This window comes from Bemisia tabaci, chromosome 1 (genome assembly GCF_918797505.1).
Source record: "Bemisia tabaci chromosome 1, PGI_BMITA_v3".
Taxonomy (NCBI): Eukaryota; Metazoa; Arthropoda; class Insecta; order Hemiptera; family Aleyrodidae; genus Bemisia; species Bemisia tabaci.
Genome location: NC_092793.1, coordinates 26565405 through 26586452, shown reverse-complemented (window position 1 = coordinate 26586452; position 21048 = coordinate 26565405). Strand labels below are relative to the sequence as shown.

Sequence of the window (21048 nt, the reverse complement as noted above, 5' to 3'; positions counted from 1 at the left end):
ACAATAACTATTTTTGATAACTTAAGCTTTTAAATGTAAATAAAAACTAAAAAAACTAAAATAAAACTAAATAGGAAGGAGGAGCTGAATTAATTTTCATCAGCGTCATGCAACATTCATTTTGTCTAAATGTTTGGCTGGCGTGATAATGTTGGATTTTACTTTTGGGGTCGGTGATTCCAAAATACGATGATGAGAGGTTTGATACGTGATTAAGAAGCATGATTTGAATCTTGTTCATCATTTAAATAATCCTCCGAGAGAAAAGTATACTTATTGGATGAGTCTAATTATAAAGGACTGACTTGTGATTCAGCGATTCAAGTTCGAAGGTGAATGTAAATGGAAACAAATGATACTGTTAAACGTTGAATGAGTGTTCGCCTTGATTTACATATTGGCGATATTGTGCGTTTTTCTGCGTTGATTTTTTCTGACCATCCGAGTCACATTCTAACAAAGTCAAGCTTAGAATTTTGAGTCCGGAAAAATTTTGTTTCGTGATTAATTCCCCAGATGACATTAATCGGACTGCAAGACTATTCGAATAGGTAGGTTAACATTCGAATGTTGAAGTCCCGAAAATAAAATATTTTACTAATTCTAAGACATCAATAGGACGTATTTCTGCCAAACGGAACTATAGAGACGTATGGGAAAGAAAGGGTGTGCTCTGTACTCGTGGTAAGCTGCATGAGAAGCAGTGTAAAAGTGGGCGTGATTCCTTGTGGCCTTTGGGAAAATGGAAAAGTGGGATTTTACATTAAATTAAACGAACTATAAGCCCCGAATGTATTCTAACTCATGAGCCGTGGACATGTGACAAGAGCGTTGTCGACAGGGCTCATGAGTTAGAATCCGGCAACCTCGTCGTCGCCGCTGACGTCACTGGCGCTTCATCATTCCCATTCATTCTTACGGCCGTGAATGAACGAGCACACCCCTTCTTGCCCGCCTGTCTCTGGTTCCGTCCAGCAGAACTAGTCCAATAGAGGGTCTCTCTTTGCCTCTGTTTAGGTCATTTATGCTGCTATCTCAAATCCGAAAATAATCGAGATACGTGGTTTGATACTTTAACCATCGATTTTCTAAACTCGCATGATGAGAAAACTGAAACAGGTGACATATTCTACTCACTGACATCATAATGAAGTCATGGCATTCATCGGAAGTAAGTTTTCTCGAAAAAAAGAACCACTGCCTACTTCGGCGGCATATACAAATGTGCTAATTAACGTGCAAGTGAGTCGTTTATGAGCGGCTCTGACAACTCAAATTAATATCTATGCCTTCCTGGCGCTCTTACTTTCCGCCCTCACACCCGCACCCCACACTGCGCCGCCAGTGGCTCAATATTTTTCTTCTCACTGTCAACGCAAGGCGCTTAATGCCGGAGTCTAATTAAAATTAAACCTGATCGCTTTCAAGGTTGCGCGGCTTAATTAATTGACGGCCTAACCCGAGCGCGACGAGACGATATGGGCGCTTTTTCGGATGAAACCGATCGTTCCAAACCTGTCCTCAAGGACTCTCACCGAGTTCCGAATCTGCTTCACTTATGAGATGTTGATGCTGGAAAGGTGATTATCAAGTACGGCACAAATCGTTTTTTCATGGGTGATTAGAATATTTCAGGGTAGTCGTATGCACGTTGTAGTACCAACAACTTTGCATGGAACATTTTGATGATTGAAGTCGTAAAATGAGAACTCCTATCCATCGTTGCCTGGTCCAAGGGACTTAACTCAATTTCAAGGTTGCAAATTCACTAAAAAATTAATGTGAAGTTGAATCTCTTTTTATCAGGATGCATTTTATTTGACGTAATGACGTTAGTAATGACGTAGTTGACGTTGTGATGACGCGATCGCGGCGGGTGCACCTACGAATGTTTTTAATAAGTTTTAATATTAGTGCTTACTATGTGGCCTGATGATGATCTGATGATCGAAATAGTTATCGCCAAAATCTAAAATCTACAACCAACGTGATCGGGGGAAAAACAAAGGTAAAATTATCAAAAACAAAAAAAAAATTAATAATTCATAGGAATCTAACTGTGATTTCTCTGTAAAACAAATTCTGCTAATTTTTACACGAGATCATAGAGGGAATATCAATATAATTCTCAGTAAAGTATGCTTGATAGTTTCCTATTATAAATAGAATTTGCGTAGTAAAATTTTGCAACGTTGAAATGTACTTACATTCTTTTATGCGGGATACGACGTTTTGCGGGGTTGTTAATTTCCGCTCACGTTTGATTTTTTTTTTCAAAGAAACAATACCAACCAACAGCTTCCCTTGAAATTATCTGTGACATCTCTCTAATGATTGAAAAATATTCGCATTAAATTTCAATGAGATATTTATTAGTTTTGAAGAAAGTCAGAAAGGAACAAGACTCACAACCGATCCTGATCTAAACCGGCTATTTTTTTAATTATAAAATGCTGAAATTTTACAAAGCACCAGTGTCGTTTTGTCTCAAAATGGGGGAGGTTTGTTAAATCAGCTTGTATTATTTTCTGTAACCAGTCATTCAATAAAAAATTTCAAACCTTCAAACCGTTTTTCCTTGATTCATACAACGTTTTACAAAATTCTGTGATATTGTTTCAATACCACAGAAAATTTCGCCTTGTTAAATATCTTTCCGTTTTATTTCCTACCAAAAGATAGATACTCAAGCAAACAATTGGCCCAAAAGAACGTCATCACAGAGAAAGAAAACTGGTGTTAGATAGAGAAGCATCACAAACACTTGGCTTTATAAAAGGTTTATGTAAAAGGTATGAAGGTGTATGCGAGTGCATGCTTTTTTAATGCCGGAGCTTGCATTTTAATCTCCGCCGAACGAAGTGTAACCACACACGAGCCTGCAAAGGGCAGATAGAGCCCATTTATTAGGCACCCACGACCTGTGAATACAGCATGCAACCGGTAGGTATTGAAAAGTATGTAAAGATTCAATCCGGATCTATGGCCGTAGAGTGAAGGGAATAGCAACATCAGTAGTATAGATCTCCGTTCTCCCACTCAGATCTTTTGCAGATATTCGACTCTTGCGCTCAATGAGCTCATTGATCTAATTATGCAGGTTGAGTAGCCCTCTCTTCTTATCAATGTTCATCAAAAACTAATTTTAGCATGTTCATTCCTCCGCGAGGTTGCCAAATTGATGGCATTTCATTGAGCAGCACGTTGGTAGCAATTTCAGTAATTATTAGCAAATATGACATAACATGATACGATATAATTTCAAACATGCATTGACATCATCATACGAAAATTCTGCAAAAGACTTCAAATAACGAAAACGAGTGATGTCAGATATTACAAAATAATAATGCATCGATAATTGAATGATATATCCGAAAATTCCATTTCCATCACCGAAAAAATTTAGAAACACCTAAAAATATCAAAGATTTTCATGAAAAAGCATGGAGTATAAAGAATAGAAAATAATGAGAAAGGTTACGGGGCAAGGAGTTATTCGAAAGGTGGCCAATATAAAGTCATTAATAGAGACTGGAAATGTTCCAAAATCGTCAACAATGGCCTGGCCAGCCTCTCAAGTGCACTCTTGAAGGGGGGGGGGGGGGTGTGAAATTAGCATGTTGGAAGGATGAAATAGAATTTTCCAGGCGCATTATTTCACTCGAAAAGTGGAAACTCAAAACCATCTAAACGACATCGGTTGTTGCTGAAGTTGCAAATGATGCGCTACACTGTAAAATAACCTACATGTTTACCTTATGGAATTTTTATCGGGACATTTTTCTAAATTTTAGATTTAACTTCATCGCAACATTTGTTTATTTTTGAGCCGCGAGATTCTCGTTTAAATATAGAAGCCGTTGCACAATCCGAGAAAATCTAATGGCACAAAGTTTTGAACTTTTCACTCTTCATTTGTATTAATGAATGCTAAAAAGAACTTTGTTGCACGTAAACCCTATGCTAACAGTTCTTTTAAGTAAAATTACGTCCACGTAGGAATCAAGCTCGCCCCCCTCCCAAATACCGACACCCCCTCCGCAAACACCGACTTCAGCGGGAGCGAAACTTCCTTTTCGAATTAAGTTACGCTTTCTCATTTTTCTGATTAACAATAATTTGTTTAAAAGCCTATCACTATCTCATGCGTAAATAAATAGTATCTGCATCCCCTCATAGTTTGTCATATTGTTGAGAGTGACAAGTAGAACGAGTGCATACCCAATTGGTAAAAAAAGATGTTTATAGAGGACTGAAACAAACATTAGGCAGGAAAAATCTCTCGCTAGTCGGACGGTTTGGATACATGTTATTTTAAAAATACCAAATAGCACTTGAGCTGATCTTCTGGAAAATTATTATAAGTTGACATGCGGCCAATCGCCATCCATCTGATATAACAGCTGTCAAAGGCATTCAATATTGTGGTGCAAACCCATGCTATTCAATTGGAGTTCCCGCCTCCGAATTTCAGTCACCCACTTCCTTTCAATCACCAGCCAATGAATGAAGGATAACAATGAATGGCCGAACAATGCGAACATTTCACGACCTTGCTATCCTTCATCCATAAATGGGAAGGAGGCTTTTTACTTACCAGCATGTAGTACCAACATGAATCTAGGAGCAGACTGCATTAAACACGTAGATCCATGTTTTGTATCATGACAAAAATTGCAATTTTTACATGTGAGGATAATAATTCAAAGACTTCAATTTTGATTATTTTATTTTCCTTATTTTTCACACTCATGTTGATCATCAAACTTTTCGGACCTCATAGGAAAACGGAAAATTCAAACATTTTGGAGATAATCATATATACTTCGAAATCCAATATACTAAAAACTATATGAGTAAACGAATTGGTTAAACACGAGGCCTACTAATAGGCCAAAAGCAGTCCTTACGGAATATGTGTGGATTTTTGCGCTTGAGACTGTTGTATTGTTGACTGTTGTTGACTGTTGAGACTGTATATGATGCGTTGAGTTGTCCGCGAAGTCTCCAGCGAGGTCCTCGTAGAGATCGTCAATTGAACCTCCTTTATTAAATTCATCTATCGCTTTCAAGATGTTTTTCATTTTATTCCAGTCCTTGTAATCGGTTTCTGGAGCGCCCATGCCCCTTGCCTGGAACAGATACATATTGTATGTATTAGGCGCTCTCCTATAACCCTGAGATAAGCTTTTAAAGTGTGCCAAATATATAAATAATTTTAAAAAAGTATCGAGGCAAGTGTATGCGGTGACTACGAAAATCACTCCATATGGATTAGCTAGCTCTGTAAATGTTCTAAAAAATGTCAGTGCAATAAATGTTAATTTTTTCGGAACGCAGTAAAAAACATATCCACTCTCAATAACAAGGCACGACCTATTTTTGCATTATGGTTCTCAGTCAAACAAATCAAATCTTAATCATAATAATTATAATCGAACCTAACAATACGTTTAAAGTAAAAATTAAAAATATCACGATTAATCAAAAACTGAGATATACGTAGTTCATAAACAATTTGAAGTTACTAAGTAACAAAAATAATAGTTGCTGTGCTCAAATAATAAAATAATAGTATTATCAATGGAATTTAGTCCAAGTTTATAGTGAACATCGATGCAAATTGTAAAGTATTAGACTTCATTTGAAACGATTTAGGTTGAATTTAACCACGAATAATCAATATTTATCCACTTATCTTAAACAACCTCAATACATAAGGTAAAAAAACAGTGTTTACCTGGTCTTTATCTTGAATGCAGGCGAGAATAATAAAAAAATGTAAGAAAACTAGTAAACTCATTTTTACGGAAATCCTAGCTCTACGAAAATACACACAAGTGTCATCATTGTGAAAACTATATAAAAAAGGAGGAATGTGAATATTTATAATATTAAAAACACTGCATCTAATGGAATACAACTTATCAGTTACTTGCTTGGCGTGAGGAGCACAATCAACTGAGTCTCCCTTTATAGGATAGATGACTCGTCGCCCATGATTAGTTTCCTTATCAAGAGCTTTTAGAGATTCTATTGACACACTGCAATGACACAGTTGAGCTCCTGCCCTGTGTGAGAAACAAATGACTACCGTGAACAATAGATGAACGTATTTAAAATTGGAAAGCTTACATTTGTCTTTTAAGGCTTTAAATCTGTTTTTGGCAAATTTTATCATCGATGCCGGCCTTAAGTCTGACAACTCTTATGTATTTTCTGTATGTTGGTGTGTTTGTATCTAGGTTCATTTTAACAACAAGGTTACTGATTCGATCTTTTTTGCCATCATACTTGACTCATTGCCCCCCTCCCCCCCAGAGCGCATTTAGATCATGGTGAGTTATATTTTAATGTACACAGCATTTGTTGGTTTGTACAACACGTTCATAACTATTCTCTCATATTTTCAATATACCGATGTTGTTTAAATGTATCCATATCATCAGTAAGTACTACGTTAACGATCGATAGCATCAACAAAAATCAACTTTTGGAATGATATACAGTTGGAACGAAAATATTCAAATTATTTTTGACAAACGAGAAAAAGTGTGGAATTAGTTCACCCTGTACCATAAAACGTTAAATTTTGTGAATATTCAAAAGTCCAAAATCCAATGAAACTAGTCGCAGTTTTCATTTTAATGTCGAAAGAAAATAAATTCAGAAATTTTTTAAAGGAGAACAAAGAGAAAAACTCTAAAAGTAAACAATAATTGACTTTTATTTTACGAAATGCAGTATAATAATGCGTTTCAGTCAGTGTATCGTCCAATTACACACAACGTGACGTGACGTCACGCATGCAAATTTTACATGCAACTCTTCGTGTTTTATGGATGAGCGTGTTGCATGAAAAAAAATTGAAGGCGTTTTGCCTTTCCATGCTCTCGCAGCGGCACACTCTAAGTGAATGTTTTGACTATAACTATTCAGCGCTTGGCTTTCGGCTTTCATATTCCGTATCCTTAGAGCAAATTAGAAAGCTAGTGGTTAATATATTCCTAATATATATATGATCTCTAGGAAATCGATTAGCCAATAGTAAATTTCTAATAGCGATTATCAAACGGTTGGTCAACGCAACCAGGAGCATGATTACCAGTAGCGAGGCGCGAATGATCGATAATTGATATTTTCTATTTTTAGCTATGGTAAAGAATCGATTATTAAGGTGTTCCTCGCGAACACCCTGTTTATCGATCCTTTTTCATAGGATAAAATAACAGATCAATAGATACATCGCAAATTACGCCACTGATGATTATCATTGACATAAATCAGGCCAGTTATTTCCTGCGATGGAGTAAATTTTGCAATTAGGAACCACAATATCCGGCTCAGTGTAGAAAAATCATGCACTATTAGTTTCTCCATACACATAAGTGTTTTACTGTTGAGCCAGAAATTACAGTCCTACTTGCAAAATGAATCAGTGAGTTCGAAAACACACCAACTCGGTAACTCGATTTCATAAGAGACGGCCAACTTTGATAAAAGTCATTGAAGTTAGCGTATCGGTTCCAACTTGGACCTTTAAAATGCCCTTAAGTGCTTGTATTTCGGCACCAAAAATATCTTTCTTAGACTAATTTCTTCATTTACTGTTCGGTTTCGTGTGTGTTTTGATTCTTTTAATTTTTCCGAGATGGTGTCTTTTCGTTCTCACTGATTCAAATGTAGTCCATAGGAATTCGGGGTCCATTATATTCCTTTTTTTTTATCCGTGCGTCGTAAATAAGGCAAATAATACAATTTTTGAAAGAAACGCCAGTTACGCTTCTTTCGCCGTGAACTACCGATCGGCTGCTGTAAGTGAAACGACTGCAGAGGTCGAGAACCGAGAGATCGGCCCATAATTGGCGTCCACCCTGCTTTACAACGGTAAACGGCAGTAACTAAACTCAAGCATGAGCCGCGGTCATCACGTGCTCAAATACACTCGGAGACTCAACCCACGATGGAGTTACTGCCCTTTTCCGCAACACGGGAGCACCATCCCGGGTCCGGAAACAGGACGTAAGATCGAAAGCTGGAGTATGTTACTCATTAGTCGAGTCAATGTCATGTAATCTGCATCGCCCCGGTTGCCGTTGCCGCTTCATCGCCGAAAATTTGTCTTGGGACCAATTTCGATTTGCATTTCGTCCACCATCTTGCAGAGGAGGTCGGCGGTGGTGACGGGCGGGTGGTCGATCGGGAAAACACTCGCGTTTTGCCACCGATCAATTGTCACGACTCGCCACCGACCATCACCCGCCCATTGTTGCAATTTCACGTCGGAAAAAATCCTTGTCTTCTACGGTGGAGTTCATGAATGGAGAGTTTGCAGGTGTCTGGAATTTGAAGAAAATCATGTTGAAGTGTAAACTACACAGAAAAAAATAGATAGTGCTGACGACGGAACCTTATGTTCACAGTGCTTCTGCAGTTTTCATGTTACACTTACAGAATTTTTTTGCTGTGAGAGCAGAACTTCGGTCGTGGGAACAGAGTACTCTGTCCTCATAACGGAAGCTTCTGAGACTGTTACAAAAGGGATGCAGGAGCCCTGTGAACAGAAATATTTTTTTCAGTGTACTGAGTGAATTGAACACGAGGATACCATTGGTTCACTAATCAAGCAATTATTGAAGGAGATGTGACGAAAATATCTAATTTGTTAAAATACATGGTATTTAAGAGGAAATGCCGGCAGATGCAGGCATGCCACAAGGGGGGTGGAATACTGGGACCCTGGTACCGGGGCCCGGGCCCCGGAGGGGGCCCGTGTTACCCGTGAAAAACCACTACGAATCCACATGCAACCCTTGTTTCGTAAGAAAAAGTGAAAAATGTACCCTAAAACTTTCGCAAAAGGTGAATAGATTTTCAGAAACACGCTGGGACACTGTAGAATTCTTCTTAAATTTTCAAGAAAGTATACTTCTTGAAAATGTCTATCTATTTTCAAGATTTTCAGTACAGAGAGATATATTTAGTAACTGCGTTGCATTTTCTTCTGTCGCCCGATGCTAAGAGTCTCCAGTCTGGGCATCCTCGACTTCAATGGCTCATATGGCTCAACTCCCTTGCCATAGACAAACAAAGGGGGAGTCCAGGGGAGCCTGGCCCTCTTAGAACTGAAAAAGTATCATATGCCCCCCCCCCCCCCCAAAAAAAAAATGAACATTTTCCAGATGTTTTGAATGCAACAATTCGCAAGTATCTTGTGCTGAAAGGATAAACACAAAAAAAAAAAAAAAAAAAAAAAAAAAAAAAAAAAAAAAAAAAACCATTATTATTCCGCAGAAATTGATGGAAAAATTCTTTATGGAAGCTTCGAAATGCATCCAATTAGTCGTATAAATTCTAAAATTTCTCGGGGGATGCCATTCGGATCCCCCCCCCCCCCCGTGCTTGGGGTCCGGAAGTTAAAACTGGTACCAGGGCTCGAGACGGGATGTGGCGAGCCTGCATGAAGGCTATTTCCATTTAAATCTTCCGTCACATTCATACGGCGCAATGATACAACTATTTGAACCCTCCGGAATGCGTGAGGTATCACGCCGCATTTGAAGGCGTTTTCAAAACAGCCAAGTTCCGATACCCGGATTATCGTTTTGCAAAGTTCATATTCTTTTGTTATATTCCGTGCCACTCGTTTATTTTTAATCCTCGTAGAAAAACCACCCATTTGTAAATAAAATTCTAGCCGAAGCGCACTTAAGCGCATTCATGACTGCAAAAATGTTAACGGAAATCGAAAATTCCAGCGTGCATGAAGGCTATTTCAATTGTAATCTTCCGTCGCATTTCTAAGGCGCAATGATACAACTATTTGAACTCTCCGGAATGTTTGAGGTATCACGCCGCATTTGAAGGCGTTTTCAAATCAGCCAAGTTCCGATACCCGGATTATCGTTTTGCATAGTTCATATTCTTTGTTATATTCCGTGACACTCGTTTATTTTTAATCCTCGTAGAAAAACCACCCATTTGTAAAAACAATTCTAGCTGAAGCGCACTTCAGCTACGCGTTCACCACTGCAAAATTGTCAAAGGAAATCGACAAGCCCAGCGTGCATGAAGGCAGGCCCGCCACAAGGGGGGGGGGGATACTGGGTTCCTGGTACCGGGGCCCGGGCCCCGGAGGGGGCCCGTGTTACCCGTGAAAAACCACAAACGAATTCACATGCAACCCTTGTTTCGTAAGAAAAAGTGAAACATTTACCCTAAAAAGATCGCAAAAGGTGAATAGATTTTCTGAAACACGCTTGGGCACTGTAGAATTCTTCTGAGATTTTCAAAGAAGTATATTTCTTGGAAAATTTTTATCTATTTTCAAGATTTTCAGTGATTTTTGACTGCTCCGGGTGCTATGCCCGAACTTTTGACCTCTGAGCCCAGAACACGGACGGTAAATCTATATGCCCGTAAGTACGGCTTCCACAGCCGGAGTTTTTTTCAGTGTGTGAAGTTGCTAAGTAATAATGTGCGACGAACTTATGCACCTGTAGTTATATTATCATTCCCAGGGTACGTAATCGATACCTTGGGGCTGATTATTGAAATGAATAGACAAAGAGATGGACAAATATGACAAATAGAAAATGGAGCGATCCTTTTGGTGGAAGTAGGTTGTTACAATGAGGTAAGGGGGTAGTCAATAGACTAACTAGCGGCAACTCGAAAGAAGCCCTATAGTTAATCTATCATTTCCACCCTTAGTCTATAGGAAGATGTTTCAACTGGAACGTTGCGAGCTACGAGGTTTGGTGGTTTACCATCCATATGCCGATCGATAAGTGTATCAATATTTAAATGAAGGCGTTTTGATAACACCTTAATTGATGTTTGTACTCGCATCTCATATTATAATTTTATATTATTCAATTATTATAATATATTATCATAATAATAATATTCATATTATTATAATTTTTGGAACTTCTTGGCTTTGTTTTCCCCACGTAATGGTTTGGACCCAGACTATTTCTCCATCTTGTTAAAAATTTATAACTCGTTTAGGAGTTGATATCCGAATCATTTCCGTAGACGGTATCGCTTCCCACGTATAAGGTTTTGAAAAGAAAACACCGGCCATATTTTCAAGTTTAGACCTTATCTAGGGGCCGATTGTTTTTTCTTCTTATTTTTTTCTATTATCTTTCTGCACTTGCAGTAGACCGGACAAACTTTGGGTGTTGAACTGACATCCTAGTTGTTAAAATACGTATGGTGGCGACCTGAAAAAGTCGTCTCAACTTCCTCTGCTGTTGATTTCACGCCTTGATGAAGATAAGATAAATTCAAGTGTACCGAGCTGGTTATTGAAATTGAAAGACAATGCTACAGACAAAGAAGACGAAGAGAAAATGGAGCAATCATGTCAGTTGAAACATCTTCCTATAGATTAAAGGTGGAAATGATAGATTAACTATAGGGCTTCTTTCGAGTTGCCGCTAGTTAGTCTATTGACTACCCCCTCCCCTCATTGTAACAACCTACTTCCACCAAAAGGATTACTCCATTATCTGTTTGTCATCTATGTCCATCTCTTTGTCTATCCATTTCAATTATCAGCCCAAAGGTATTGATTACATATGCCCTGAGAATGATATTATAACTACAGGTGCATTAGTTCGTCATACATAATTACTTAACAACTTCGCACACTGAAAAAAACTCCGGCCGTGGAAGCCGCACTTACGGGCATATAGATTTACCGTCCGTGTTCCCGGCTCAGAGGTCAAAAGTTCCGGGCATAGCACCCGAAGCAGTCAAAACTACGGCTCCAGCACCCGAAACTTTTGACCTGGGAGCCTGGAACGAACGGTACGTCTACATAGCCCTAACTTTTTCCTCAATGAAGGATTTTAAACATTATCCTAATGGAGAATTCGCATGCAAATTTTTAATTGCATCATCTAAAAGTAATTAAAGAGCTGATTTCATAGTAATTTTTATACTTTTTTTCTGATTCGGGAAATAGTATAAAAATATATTTAAAAGTGAGAAAATGCACCGCCTAGTGACGTCATCTGGCGGCATCTCCCATTTAAACACGTGTATTTTAGCAGATTAGGTTATATTGTCATATCTCCTCCAATAACTGTTCAATTTATGAACCATGGGTGTGTCCTCGTGTTCAGCTCACTTGGTTGCTCACTGGAAAAAAAAACACATTGGATCTAGAGTCCAGACTCTTGAAAACATTGACAAGAAAAAGGACTCTTGATTCAATCAGATCTAAGCTTAAATCAAAAGGAAATCCGCTCAAATTAAGAGGCTTGGTCCTTGATTTAAGCTTAAATCTGATTGAACCAAGAGTATTTTGTCTTGTCGATGTTTTTAAGAGTCGGACTCTAGCTCCGCAATGTGTTTTTTTTTCCCAGTGGTCCACTAAAACACAAAATTCATCAAATTTCAGACACCTGCAAATTCACCGTTGTTTTCCAGTGAAGTGTCCACTAGGATTGCAGAGCTCCACTTAAAGAATAAGGAGGGAATTAAAATATGGGTAAACAAGGCTAAAATATTAAAAAAACACTAAAAGGCAGGACGTTATTTTAATTCTCTCCTTAATCTTTATTCGTATATTTTAATTTTCTCCTTATTCTTTATTCGTATATTCGGGCTATGTTTTTGTGCTTTATCGCTCTTCTGAAACTATCATAGACATCTGTTTGACAACGGTGCGCAAACTTGGATCCCAACCTCGGTGCTCGAGTCACCCTGGCAAGGGGACAACCCCCTCCCCGCCCCCGCACCGCTCGGCGGCTTAGGCGACATGGCTCGCGTGTCCCTGCGACTAGGTGCTGCGTAGCGTGAGCTCGTGCCACGAATGCCACGATCCGCCACTGATCCGCGCTCGATCCGTCCGCGTCGTCGCTTCGTCTCGCGTCCTCATGCTTCCCCCGTTGTCAGATCCCATGGAAAAAGCATGATTTTGCGTAGGATAACGCTCCGCACTCCTGAAAGTTGGCATCCTCGCTGGTACGTTTCGCCCTTTCCTAGCTTATCGCTAATTTTTCCCTTCCCTCGCCGCGGTGGAACCTTCCCGTAGAAATTTCTTTAAAGTCCTCGCTAATGAATCCACGTGACGTGGTCACTCTCCTCGTGCTAGACGCTCTTCTCGGCCCGATGTTGGCTGCGGTATGCGCGGATTTGAGATACGTCATTTGTTGCGGAATTCGTCCGGTGGAATATCCATTATTAGTTTCGTTAACTTCAAGCATAAACTACCAAATGCGAGTGTAATTTATTTTTCAATTCGGAGCTGCTCTTTGTGACTTATGCTGTTAATGTTCTAGATCATCCAAAAATCACTTATCTGCATAGGGAAAATGAGGTGATGAAAGAGAATAAGAGGAATAAAGACAAATGCCAGGCATTGAGCCGAGCTGCGAAAACCGTGGGCGTGAGTGTACTAACTTATTCAACAATTTTTAGTGGCTGTTTTTCTTAGCCGAGCGTTAAAGTCTCTCGGTTATTAACAGGGACCAATAGAAATTCAATTTTGATGCATGCACGGATAGACAAGTAGAAGTTGAAAATACAGGAGAAGAAAAGAGAGTGAGAAAGAGAGAGGAAAAAAGAATAATAAGAATGAAAGAGAAGATTAAAAAGAAGAGGAAAAAGAGAGAGGAAAATCAGAGGAGAGTAAAAAAGAAGTAGGGGAAAGAATGGAAATAGGAGTAGTGTAATATACGTTTATTTTTAAGTGGTGCATTTTACGTCTCAAGTCATTTAGACCTTTGATAAAAATTAACATCGGGGTATTTACAATTTGGAGACTTAATGCCATACAGAAGTAGAAATGACGTAAATATAAGTGTCCGTAAAGAATGCTAAAGAAATTTTTTTGCACTCATTCAACCCTTATCTGTGATGTTTCCTCACTCGCTCTAAAAAACTCATAAAATTGCAAGGAAGCATGTTGATTAGTATCCTCGAAATGCATACGATATAATTGGTGCACTGTGCTACACTAGGGGTGGAAAAAGGGGGAAGGGGGATTCTTGAGCGGAAATGGAAGGCGCAAAAGGAAATTCCAATGTCAATTGCATCATTTGTGTCTGATAAAGACTATCATCGATGTTCTTACGCATTTATCTACTTTTCTGACTCCGCGTTTAAGTCTCCAAAAATATGCGCGTTCGAAAGAACGTTGGTAAATTTGCTGACACTTCTTAAACTGGAGCTGATGCTTTTCACTGGTGGTAGTCAGGTGTTACGGTTTAGTGACGAGGAATATCGGACAATACGTGGTCGTCGTCCATGTTCAGGACACGATCTGCTCTGACTTATCGCCGTTCCTCTGACGTAAAGGGGTATCGCCATTTTTGGATGAGCCCTAATCTCCATACAACTCCATGCTCTCTAAAGCTCACTCCCAAATGGATTCAAGACCCTACGACGGCAGAGCGACGTTATGAAGTCGGTGTCGATCCTTGCTTCCTCCTCGTATTCTCGCAAGCGCGCGCTCGACCGCCAACGGCACATTGCTATTATAGCATTTGGGAAAAAACCGTTGTCAAACCTTGTGATAAATAAGAAAAAAATCGTCTTATTCCCAAACCTCAAAAAATAACAGGGATCTCTTCATATTCAAAAATATATCTAAAATTTTAATCGTGGATACTAACCAATTCTTAAGTGTACCAAACCGTAGTAATATTAGAGTAAAACGAATATGTATTTATGGAATGTTTCAGTATAGGGCTATTGCATACTTCAGCTGGAGCAAAAAAGAGAGTTGGAACTTTTATAAAATTACTCACACATCACGACAAGCGCATCGGAAAAGTCCGAGGCACACTCCTAACTTCACAATCTGCGTAAGAAATGTGCGTTTTTTAAGCTCTCCGTTTTAAAAACGGGACTATACGGCACGGGTGGAAATTCCGTAAGAGGTTTCGTTCCATCCAACCCTTACGCACTAGGATATCTCACAATATTTAACATAGCCGACGCCAACCCTCCAAAACACACGTGATGAGACGGGATATTATAAACCGGCGTGTTTATGACATTTACATTTACATTATCCTTACGTTGATAAAGACCATGGTGCTTCGTCGCCATGGTGTGGCCATGGTGAGCCAACTAGAATTGCGTACTATGTTGGAAAAAAAATCAGGGAATGTTTTAAAAAATCTCAGGATTTTATCATAATCATCGTATTATCTAACGTTACCCAGTAAAAATTAATGCAATTCGTTTAGTTTTAGTTTTAAACCATGTAGATAGATACAAGGAAATACATGTAGTAGTTATGTTATATTTAAATAAAATTCCTTAAAAAAAAAAAAAAATTATCGTAGGTAACAGGATGGAATTTACAAAACTACGTACGAGACGTTTCGACATTGCAAAGTCTTCATCGATGGATAATTGACAAAAAAAATTAATACACAAAAAATTAAAACTACAAACTGACAAAACTATTGACAAGCAATTGACAAAACTATCTATTTCTATAATATTTTATTCTTTTTCTTATTTACAGAAAATTGTGAAGTCGTCTTCTGAGGACTATGGTATATTTTGCAATGTACGCAAGGCCTACATTTGTTAGCGAAATCAAGGCTCCTGGGCCCCTTCGAAAAGACGAAATGTCTCTGACACTAGGAGCCTAGGGAAACCGGTATTGATCTCCTATTGGCTGCGGTGCTTAGTCTGGCAACTAAAGACGAAGACGGACTTTGTGTAGTGTTATGTAAACGAAGAACGACGTTCCTTTCCTTGCAGGTAACGTGGCCAGCCCCGACATCAACACTCTAAAATAATGTAGTTAGGTACCCACCTCGTGACTCAATGTTTCAAGATGTGTTGATACAACGAATAATCAGCGCACTGCACTTGGGCATGGATCACCTGTATTTCCTCAATTCCTAATCTTCTCGACCAAATCCTCAATCAATATCCTACACACAACCTGTTCATTAGCGTGTGAATTTGGATCCATTGTTGTCAGCTTTGGATAACGAAGAAGCTTCAAAAGGTCAAGTTGGAGGGTCAAAGCTCAGTACCTTTCAAAGGCAAATTAGAGATGAATCCAAACATATAACATTTAGATTATTAGTGGTATAGTCTCGATTCGCCTAACCTAACTTCGACACGGGAGGTGCGTTTATGTGATAATATAATTAGGGTTGCTGGAAAAAGTTAAATCCTTTGAGTCAAAACGTAAAATTCGTCGTTTCCTGGACGAAGGGCGTAATTTCATTCTGACGTCGCCAAAATGACTCAAATAATCGATCTTTCTACAAAAAAGGAGTTGCACAATTTTTGACCAAAATTTTCCTGATTTTTGCGTGAGATCTGAAGAATAATCGATGGAACTTTCAGTCAGAAATGCCCATGATTCTCCTGGTAAAAATGTAATTAGCGAAAGGAAATTTGGCAACATTGATATGTAGTGAAGGTCCTTCGTGGCAGGTCGACAAATTTTGTTAGATCTACTCGTTTTTTTTCTTCTTGCAAACTTTCAGCCCTTTATATACTTTGATAGTACGAAAAAGAAGAAACATGTATTTCAATACATCTTTCTTTTGTTTACTAATCCTAAGTATCGCGACGCGTCGCCGGAGATAATACGTGAATCTAACGTCAAAATTGTTTTAGCTTCGGTTTTTATTTATTTTCGTTCTTAGTTTTAAGCACCTGATGATGACTCCTACTGGAGTCGAAATGGCCATTGTGTAAGAGTGACAACCGAGGAAACATTTCATCGGGCGAAAAAGAAAAGTAAGTGTCAATTTTCTTTTGTTTCTTCTTGAAAGCTTTTCGAGAATGCTTTTCAAAGCATTCTCGTCGAATATGGCGTATTTTTTTTTCCGTTCCCCCATGCTTCTTTTTTTGTTTCTTCCTACAGTACTGCTCACCTATCCACGATATAATCTAAGAATTTAGGGATGAAATTATTGATGGTGAAGCATAATGATCAAGTATCATCGGAAACAAAACTTGCCCTCATATTACATCGGAGAAACTAATATTCTGTTTTAGGCGCATGTTTCATATGTCCAGGATGCTCTCTTAGCATTTAATTTATTTTCTTTGTTATGTTAACGTTATGGAAATGTGGTCCGTGAGCTTGCATATTTCAACGGTTGAGTTGACTCGAAAATTTTATCAGAAAAATCGCACGGTAGAGGACCAAAAACCACGTCTCATTGCACATAAGGGGAAAAACAAATTCTAGTATAAAACTAAATTGAGTGAGATAAGAAAGAGAGAACGAAATGAACAAACAAATAACTGTTATTTATTTCTCCCACAAAGAATTAGTGCATTCAGGAACGAAGCGTTTGTTTTGGCCATAATTGCGTAAAACTGCGACCCTCTCATGGTTTACGAGGGTGCTGTCGGAGACTATTGCAGCTAAATTTATACTGACGTACACACTTTGGAAATTGTATCTAAACTTGAAAGGTTAGAATAAAAGCTCTGACCTTCCTAGGAGTTGAGCTGCCCTCTGACAAGAACTTACTGCACGGGGCGAGCAGAGGTTCGGGATTGCTTTGAGATACTAGCCTTTAGGTTAAATCAGCTCAAGATAAAATCAGTGGTTCTGCGGTGACCAAGCGCTCCATAGCTAATATGCAAACGTTCACAGCATCACAGCTGACAACCCCAGAGTTGCCGGAATACTCTGTCTGCATGAAATTTTAGATTCAACTTCATCATAAGATTGTTCAAAGCTTGGCTACTTTAACGTGGGACCATCTGCAAGTGCATGAGTGTACCGCAAGATGTACCCGCAAATGTGTAATTGACTGATCGAAGAAAAATGTATTTGGTAAAATTCTTTAACACCTTTGGGCAGCTCCAGCTTAGAACAAAAGAGAGGAAGAAAAATAAAATCTATGGCCTTTTCGATTTAACCAAAAATATTTAGAGAACAAATTTTGATGTAAATTGATATTTGTATCCTGTCTTGCCTAATTTGCATCGGTAAGAAACAAATGCTTCAAAATGATTAAAAACATAGATAGGAAAAATAAGTTTATACAGTATAACAGTTTGCAATAACAGTTTGCAAGATTATTAAAACCCATTTTTTTCCGGTCGTTGGAGTTCGAGTGAAGGAAGAAGGGATGGTTGAATGGTTGAATGGTTGAATGGTTGGATGGTTGGATGGTTGGATGGTTGGATGGTTGGATGGTTGGATGGTTGGATGGTTGGCTGGGCGATTTTTTTACATCCCTCTCACGGCAAACGCGATTGCTGGTACTGGGGGAAAAGTATTACCAGACAGGTATATTTGAAACAGTATGATACAAACTAAATAAATTGTGTATTTTTGAAGAATATTTAGACATCTCTAATATGCTGAATGTACAATTTCATCAAATTAAAATGCTGAATGTGAATTTTGTGCAGGTATACCTTTAAACAGTCCACTAAGTTGAGTATACCTCTGATGTGAAAGATACCTGTTAAGAAATGGTGGATGAAGGAAACGGTGAAGTGCACTTGTCGAAGAATTGTCAAGAAAGCAACTCGCAGAGGCTTAAGACGGCATAATTACGTATCTTCATTAGTCCTCCTCTTCTCATCCTCTCCTCTTCCCATTCAAAAATTGCTTAAAATTGTTCTTTGATCAATTCTTCAAAACTTATTTTTTTAGGGATCGAAATCAAATATTTTTCCGTGTGTTACTAAAAGGTTCTCAGAAAGAACATTCAACAGGAAAGTTAGAATAATATGGGAAGTAGGACACAAAATAACCCTGGCCTTCGGTTGACTCTAGGGTTTCTCCAATATCTAAACATCGTTTTCTGCGCTAAATTCACCGCAAACTTTAATTACCAAAATCAACACAAAATTTTGATCGGTTTGTGTTTAACTTCCTATATTGATCAAAAGTAGCACGAAGATACAGTGGCGGATCCAGAGTGAGTCGGATGGGGCGGGGGCATTCGATGATTTCGATTAGGAGGGGGTCCGAGGGGCCTCCCTTAGGATATTATTAAAGAAATAGCCCCTCCTTGATTGAATTTTAGGCAATTTGACCATACAATTTGTGCATTTATTAGAAAGTTGAAAATTGACCTTGTATACCTCTTTCAGCGTAATTTCATTTTAGTATGAGGACTATTTATTTCTGCAGTGTTGATAAGCCTTTGGTTTGGTAAGCTTTCGTTTTACAGTTTTGTCTTAAAACTATTTCAGTAAATGGAGCCTTTTTTCTCTCTCCCTCTTTCTTTCTTCCCTTTTCTCTTTTTTTCTCTTCTGGCCTAAGGGAGGGTCAACATGCCCCCCCCCCCTCCCCCACTACAAGGACACAAATGAGGACTTATATGTAACAATGGCGGATGTGAAAAATTACCTTTACGAAACACATTCAAAATACTGTTTTGGCATCAAGAGAATTTTGAAAAAATACTCGAGATGTGATCTTCGAGATCTGTACATTATGCCAGAGCCAACCATATTACATTTTTGTGTGAACAAAACAGTTTTTTAAGCGTGTTTCGAAAAGGTAATTTTTCACAACCACCATTGTTACATATAAGACCTCAAATATTCTTATCAGTGTAGGTGAATTCAGATGGAAGCAGCGAAAAGTTAGAGCTAACGGGGCATCGGTGAATAATAGTAAAATACGAGTAAGTCGGGCAACAGCGGGGTTTGCGCGGTCAACGAGCTGAGGAGCGGTGAGCCGGAGTCGACTTTTTTCTAATACGACTCCTGACAATAGCGAAAGAATTGATATTAGTTTTGAGAGGAGTTATGTCCACGGCTTGTACTTTAATCAGAGTAAAAGCTTGCCAACCACGCAGCCGAGCCGGAACCCCGCGGTATAAATCGCCGAGTCGCAGTTAAGATTGGCTGCCCTGAACGGCGCGGGCGCGGGCGGCACTGGCACTCGGACAGGGCCTCGACAGGGACAGGGCCCGCGGGGGGAGGGGTCAGGGAGGGCCTGACCATCTTCACCAGGACCTTGCTCGCAATTCAAAGAGTGCGCTCGGGCCATCCGCAGCTCCACATAAAGCAAGCGGAGCCGACTCCAGCTCGCACACTTGTTTAATGTCTCTTAATGTTCGTATCATCATGTTAATTATTTTGAAACATCCTCTCTTCCCTTGGCTCCTCCTCGCAATCTATATTTTATAATAATATCGTCTTAATTGCCTTCATATCAGCGTATTTATTTGGTTAGCGGGTTCGCTCCCACCGCCCGAGTCAAACGCGCCGCCCGCCCGCCCGTACGCAAACGTCCGCGCCGCGGATAATTTTCAATTGTAGAGTTGCTAATACTAATGGCCCCGGCTCCGTTTTCCTAGATACTTTGTTTATGAGCATTACTCTAAGTATGCTTAATGATAGGTGCTGCTCCTTTTCTCCCCAGCACGCGTGCGTAAATAAGCTTATCCCTTGCGGCCCGGGCGGGAGGAGGGGCGGGGGGGAGGGGCGGGGGGAGGGATTCCGTTCCCCGGTGCAGTTTGTAGTTGCGTAGTACAGAGAACAAGATGAACTTTGTTTGTAATTGCGAGTGCACAGCGTGCGTTTCTGCTTGCTCTCTCCCGCGTTGTGCAAATAACAGAAATAACCGCTTCCGGCGTCCACTTTGGAGTGCGGTGATGAATTGCGGAAGGGAGGGCAAAGGCTCACACGAAAATGATCCAAAGTCATTCAGTCCGGTAATTATTCTCCTGGGTGTGCCCTCCTTGTAATCTGCTCGGACCTGGGCATGAGAGGCGATGGGTACCAGGGCGGAGATGATGGGGGGCTGTGGTTTCGAACAAATGTTGGTTCACTAATAAAAAAAAGAAAAAAGAAGAAAAAAAAGAAAATCGATCGTCAAATTTGTAGATCTTGAATCGTGAAACCGTGAACCGTCACTTTTTTACCATTAAATGTTCTGCAGTTCATTCATAAATGCACAAAAGTATGGACTGAGTCTGACATAACACTAGTAGTTTACAAGATATCTCGATACTAGGAATTTACAAATGACGTATTTCTATCAAACGGAACTATGTGCATTAAGGAATGAACCCTGAGACCCATAACAATTTATGCATTACAGGGCTCACGTCACAATGC

At 39.3% G+C, this 21048-nt stretch overlaps 1 protein-coding gene across 1 annotated transcript; it reads right to left on the bottom strand.

Annotated features, from left to right (window-relative positions):
- Positions 1-4714: 4714 nt before the first annotated feature.
- On the bottom strand, positions 4715-5985 carry LOC109041093 (uncharacterized). The gene is made up of 2 exons (XM_019057263.2): positions 5744-5985; positions 4715-5135 (listed from the first exon to the last, which is right to left on the bottom strand). The coding sequence occupies exons 1-2, from the start codon at positions 5804-5806 to the stop codon at positions 4845-4847; spliced, it is 354 nt and encodes a 117-aa protein (XP_018912808.2). The 5' UTR covers positions 5807-5985; the 3' UTR covers positions 4715-4844.
- Positions 5986-21048: the final 15063 nt, after the last annotated feature.

Excerpts from the sequence above, each read along its gene's own strand:
- LOC109041093 (XM_019057263.2), bottom strand. The coding sequence starts at position 5,806 with ATGAGTTTACTAGTTTTCTTACATTTTTTTATTATTCTCGCCTGCATT. Across the intron at positions 5,136-5,743 it reads GCATTCAAGATAAAGACCAG|GCAAGGGGCATGGGCGCTCC; the intron begins GTAAACACTGTT and ends TATCTGTTCCAG.